The 6000-nt window shown below is 31.4% G+C and overlaps 1 protein-coding gene across 1 annotated transcript; it reads left to right on the top strand.

Moving 5' to 3' along the window:
- Window positions 1-470: 470 nt before the first annotated feature.
- LOC114425343 (probable flavin-containing monooxygenase 1) lies at window positions 471-4045 on the top strand. The gene is made up of 5 exons (XM_028392236.1): window positions 471-1021; window positions 1424-1661; window positions 2081-2256; window positions 2546-2904; window positions 3440-4045. The coding sequence occupies exons 1-5, from the start codon at window positions 581-583 to the stop codon at window positions 3792-3794; spliced, it is 1569 nt and encodes a 522-aa protein (XP_028248037.1). The 5' UTR covers window positions 471-580; the 3' UTR covers window positions 3795-4045.
- The last annotated feature ends 1955 nt before the right edge of the window (window positions 4046-6000 follow it).

Here is a 6000-nt window from a genome sequence, read left to right as displayed (position 1 = left end):
ATCCATACAAGAATGTTGATTGACACGTGTCACGTTCTTATTGAATGATGACTGACACATGTCATGTTTTAATTGAATGTTAAATCCATAGAAGATGAAATATATTATTGTTGTCATTGGTCAGAACATGACTTGTGACATCATCATCTAATAAAAATGTAACACGTGACCGTAAATATTTTCTTATAACAGTCAACAACTTTAAATTTTGAATTGGGAATCAAGATTGTGTGATTGAATAAAATAGAAAGACAATATTCATCAATAATTTTAAAAAAGAACCAAAATTAAAATTGAAGACAAATTAAAGATAAAAATATAATTTTACCTTTAGATAATTGTACGACTCATGTCCCACAAAGAGAAAAGATATGATACCACTCAGCTACAAAACAAAACGGGCACGCCTCTGCAGAGACCATTTCTAGTAAGTTTTGGATTTTCTAAAATAGTGTTGGTCCGTGACAAATCTTTCTTACTATATTTTAATAATTTAATGTAGTTCGAAAGCATTCGCTTCGCTACATACAGCTTGAGATTTTCTTCTTGCAATTGTTGTTGTCTTGTCTCCAGAGCTGAAATGGAAAGAAGGGTTGTAATTATTGGAGCAGGAATCAGTGGCCTTGGTGCCTGCAAATACCTTCTAGAGTTTGGATTTAACCCAATTGTCTTTGAAGTTGATGATGGTGTTGGAGGACTATGGAGACATACCATGGACTCCACCAAGCTCCAAAACAATAAACAAATGTTCCAGTTTATGGATTTTCCATGGCCTTCTTCTGTGAAAGAAGATAATCCAAGTCACAAGCAAGTGCTAGATTATGTTAACTCCTATGCTGAACATTTTTCCCTCATTCCTTACATTAGATTCAACTTCAAAGTCATTGACATAGATTATGTTGGTGGAGAGTCTAGTGAAGAAATGAAGTCATGGGAATTGTGGGGTGGTAATGGCAGGCCCTTTTGCTCCAAGGGAACTTGGCATATTGCTGTGCAACATACCAAAAATTTATCCATAGAGGTATGTATTTATAGTTTTGTTTATTACTTTGGTAAGCTTTTATTTTATGATTGGAGGAAGTCTTGCTTTCATTTATCTATTGCTTGTTTTGTCATCAAGTATCCCTTGGGATTCTTGTGCTCTGTTTTTCACTAACATAAAATAATAGTGGCTAATTGTCATCATGGTTATGCACGTATAAATTTTATATTGTATCAAAAGTCCAGTTCAATTGGTTCAGCAGTGTACAGGTAAGTTGTTTTAAACATCCTGGTATCAAGTTTGATTCCTTATGAACCAAAAAAGAAAATTATTTGGTTGAAGATGAGTTTTAGTTTAAAAAATGAATGAAGAAACATGTTGTTTATTAGATTTTTTATAATTTGCAATTATAATATACCAAATTGGACATTGTATGAGCAGATGCATGAGGCCGAGTTTGTTGTTCTTTGCATTGGGAAATATAGTGGTTTTCCAAACATTCCTGAATTCCCCCCAGGAAAAGGCCCAGAAGTTTTCAATGGCAAGGTTATGCACTCCATGGACTACTCGAATTTGGACAATGAGACTGCTGCTGAACTGATCAAAGGAAAAAGAGTTACAATAATAGGCTCACAGAAATCTGGTCTTGATCTAGCAGCTGAATGTGCGAATGCAAATGGTGAGAATTTTTTGTTGGAAATTTTCTACACAACCTGAAGAAGGATTTATTTAACTTTGTCCTACATCACTAGCTATAATGTTTAAGCATGATTTTAAATTAGGGTCGCAGTTGCAGTGAACCAAAAAACCTTTATATTACCGGCAATTGCGGGAAAATGCGACTGATGCGGTCAGGTTGCGATTGTGGAGAGTCAAAATACTTGACTTTGCTTCCACAATTGCAATTGCGGACGATATTTAAAACCATGAGTTTAAGGTTGCAGGGGGAGATGGCGAGTTCAAATCCCCCTCAAGTAACATTTCTAAAAAAACTAATAAATTAATATTTGACAACAAAAAAAAAATAGCTAGTAAGTAGTTATATTTCCTTTTGAATTTTCCCTTTCTGATATTTCATTTCACTAATCACTTTTGTAGGAGTGAAGCATCCTTGCACAGTTATCCAAAGAACCGCACACTGGTTTCTTCCAGATTTTAACTTTTGGGGTGTTATTGCTGGATTCTTGTACTTCAATCGCTTTGCGGAGCTTTTAGTTCACAAGCCAGGAGAGTCCTTCCTACTTGGCCTTGTTGCCACTCTGCTTTCACCATGGGTAACAATAAATTAAATTTTATTTGGACATATATTTTTTCTATGAAAGAAAATAATAAGAAAAAATAAATTAAGTTTTTCCCCAAAGTCAAAATCAATCATGCACCTCAATTTTGAAAGAAGTTAGATAAGAGAACTTCTAAAAAAATTAAGTGTATAAATTGATTTTAGTTTTTATGGAAGAAATTCCATTTGTTATACATTCTTATTTTCTTTTTCTATATAAGTGTTTATGGAAAACAGGAACAAATTGTCACATTCATATATAATTCCATTATTAAACTTTTCAGAGATGGGGAATTTCTAAACTTGTTGAAACTACTCTAAAATGGAAGCTGCCATTGAAGAAGTATGGAATGGCACCCAATCACAGCTTTCTTCAGGATCTCTCCACATGTCTGTTTGCGGTGTATCCTGATAACTTTTTTGACAAACTAAAAGAAGGATCCATCATTATGAAGGGATCGCAAAACTTTAGCTTTTGTAGAGAAGGTGTAATCATTGACGGAGAAGCTAAGCCCCTGGAATCAGATATTGTATTTTTTGCCACTGGATACAAAGGTGACCAAAAAATCAAAAACATATTCAAATCTCCACTCTTCCAAAAGTACATCATTGGGCAAGCAACCTCAACAGTTCCTCTCTACAGGTCAGTCTCTGCTTGGTTTGGTCCATTTTTCTTTATTTATTTATTCATTATAACGTTAAACATATTCTCTTGTCATTTTTATGTAATTTAAGACTTTTTTTTTTCATAATCAAAGGAATCTATCTCACTTGGATTGAGTAGCGCCTGTGCGTGTTGTAAATCCCTAATTACATGTTTAAATGTTTTTACAGAGATGGAGAAATTAATGAATTTATTTATTACATGTTTAAATGAAATTAGTCTTTGTCATTAGATTTGCTTTTGACGATAGAACATAATCAGGTTATGTCATTCATACACGGGTAATTTGTTTGCAATGGTCTCACTTAAAAATCTAAGAATAATAACTAAAAGCATGTATTATTGCATTTCAATAGATTAGAGATGAAATCATAAAATAAATATTATAACAACTTAAATCAAAATTAATCTTAGAAAAGAAAAAAAAAAGTCTTCATTATTATTAGTGCATAAATAGTTTATTCTTTTTTTTTTTATATATACACTAAACGTCATCTATGTTGCACCAATTCAGACAAATAATTCACCCTCAGATCCCCCAGTTGGCAATAATAGGATATGCCGAGAGCCCATCAAATATATTTGCCTCGGAAATGAAAAGCTTGTGGCTATCACATTTCTTGGATGGAAACATAGAGTTGCCTAGTATAAGAGAGATGGAAAAGGACGTGAAATTGTGGGAAGACAATTTGAAGCAATATGGTGGGAAATATTATTGGAAAACATGCATTGCTCATTGTGGCATATGGTATCATGATCAATTGTGCAAAGACATGAAGCATGACCCTAGAAGGAAGAATGGCCTTTTTTCGGAGTTGTTTGAACCATATGGCCACGCTGATTACGCAGGTCTTACTCGTAAAAGATAATTTGCAAGAAATTATTAAGTTTGTTTGGTTGTTGCATCTCTTCCATAATGAGAATTTGTATGGGTCTTGGATTACACCGGTACTTGCATGTTAATTTTTTATTAGATTTTCTTTATCACTATATTATTGGTACGAATTAGGTTGGGAGAGGAAATTCTAATTAAAGTGGTCAGTCTTGGTTGTTGCATTTCTTGGTTTTTTTTTTCTTGTTGATGCCTTACTCTTTGCATAAAGAATTATCATTTTTGATAGATTTTTTTTTTAATCACAATTTTTCTATCAATAAAGTTTGAACCCGAGACCTTGCAAATCGAGTTACATACTATTTGGACCAATAACTTATTAGTTAAGTTACATTTGATAGTTGCAATTACTCTTTTAAGAATTTATTTTAAATACATAGGTAAAGTAAATATTTTTAAAGCTAAACTAGTCAGTCACCTCTTACCTTTGGGATGCAGGGGACAAGAGTTTTTGTAATATTAAATTTAATTATATTTTTAAAAAAAATGCTTAGATATTATTGAAGAATATTAAAAACAATTAACGATCAATTGTCCATATAAGATACAAGAGAATTATTGTCAACATTAAATTATGAAACATATGCAATATAATAAATCTTATTCTATTTATATAAATCATAATTTATTGAAAACAACAATTAATTTCTTGCCGGTTAAACATAATTTTATTGAAAACAATGATGAACTTCATGGGGTTTTTTTGTAATACAATTTTTTTTTCAAAATTATTAACTTTGAATAATGAAAAATAGATTATAAATACTCCTTATATCAATAAAAAAGTAGACACTATGTAACTTTATTGCACTTGAAAATTTTATATATGGAATAAAATAGCAAACTTTAACATATAAGATATGAAAAATGAAAAATAGATTATAATATAAAAAACCAAATGAATTACAAAACCAACCATAACAATTGTCATTAAAATTCTTTAAAATGAAACTCCATACCATACAATGAGAACTGAAAAATATTAAAAATATAAATAAATCAACCTAGAAAAATAATTCATCGTGCTTGTTTTCATAAACCTCAACTTATGGATTTCCCTTCTATAAAATGATTAACTTGACAACAATCAATCCAACCATCAATAAATCTTCATGAGGAACCACTATCAATCTCTTAGCTGATTTTGCATGCATGACCACTTGTTTCCTAATTGGTCAAATAGAATCACCAGATTGTTTTTCTTAGAGAAAACATGCTAACAAAAACCAAATGACATTACCAATTACATTAATCATATATTATATAACTATTTTTTTATCCCAAAAAAAGAAAAATAAATATGGAAAAACATACCAATGCACAAGATGAAATATCAGTTGCAGAAACTTTTTTAATTAAAACTAATAACAATTGACACAAGTGATAGAGATTATTTATGTCCTTTAATCAAGTGATTCAGGATTTGAATCTTAATTGACATAGGTATGGAATAAATTATGTTAAGAGAAGAATATTTACTTTGTGTGCTCGCGGTCCTGACAATTTTATTAGAAACATAGGAGTAAGAATAATCTTCATTTAGATTAAGTTTAAAATAATTTGAATATCTAAGATACATAACTTTGTCACCATATTTATCTTAATTAGCGGTATGAAAGTTTTTTTCATTAACATATACAAGGATCATCCAATCACCTTCAAAGATATCTTATTGACCTTTTATATGACATGTGCTCACACTAAGATAATGCATCATAATCAATCTAACAATCACCTTCTAGACTCTACTATTCTTCCTATAAACAAAATCTGAACCACGATTGTGCTTTGTAGTCCTTTAGGCCTATCATTTTGGGCTTCCTTATTCACAGATTGGGCTTCACCAATCATAGCCTTAAAAATGTCCTCCCCATCAAAACAACCTTGTCATATAGGTTATAAGTTGTTTGCAAATCATGCTACCTTTTCCATGAAGTATCAATCGGGGAAGGACCATCCCATTGAATTGAATCAAACTTGGTAGGAATATCCTCAATAAAGTTAGTCTTAAAATGCAAAATTATCAAAAGTGAGATCACATAATTGATATCCACTAACTAAAGGGGGAGATTATCAACTTGAGCAGGTGGAGGACCAAAATGAGGTTTAAGAAAGTAAGCTCCCACCAATACTACATATAAGTCATAGTCCATGAAACTTGATATGATGCCAATTGCAACTAC

This window comes from Glycine soja, chromosome 9 (genome assembly GCF_004193775.1).
Source record: "Glycine soja cultivar W05 chromosome 9, ASM419377v2, whole genome shotgun sequence".
Classification (NCBI taxonomy): Eukaryota; Viridiplantae; Streptophyta; class Magnoliopsida; order Fabales; family Fabaceae; genus Glycine; species Glycine soja.
This window is presented reverse-complemented; position numbering and strand designations above follow the sequence as displayed.

Coding starts and splice junctions, on each gene's coding strand:
- LOC114425343 (XM_028392236.1), top strand. CDS start 581: ATGGAAAGAAGGGTTGTAATTATTGGAGCAGGAATCAGTGGCCTTGGT. Junction 1,662..2,080: donor TGAATGTGCGAATGCAAATG/GTGAGAATTTTT, acceptor TCACTTTTGTAG/GAGTGAAGCATCCTTGCACA. Junction 2,905..3,439: donor TCAACAGTTCCTCTCTACAG/GTCAGTCTCTGC, acceptor GCACCAATTCAG/ACAAATAATTCACCCTCAGA.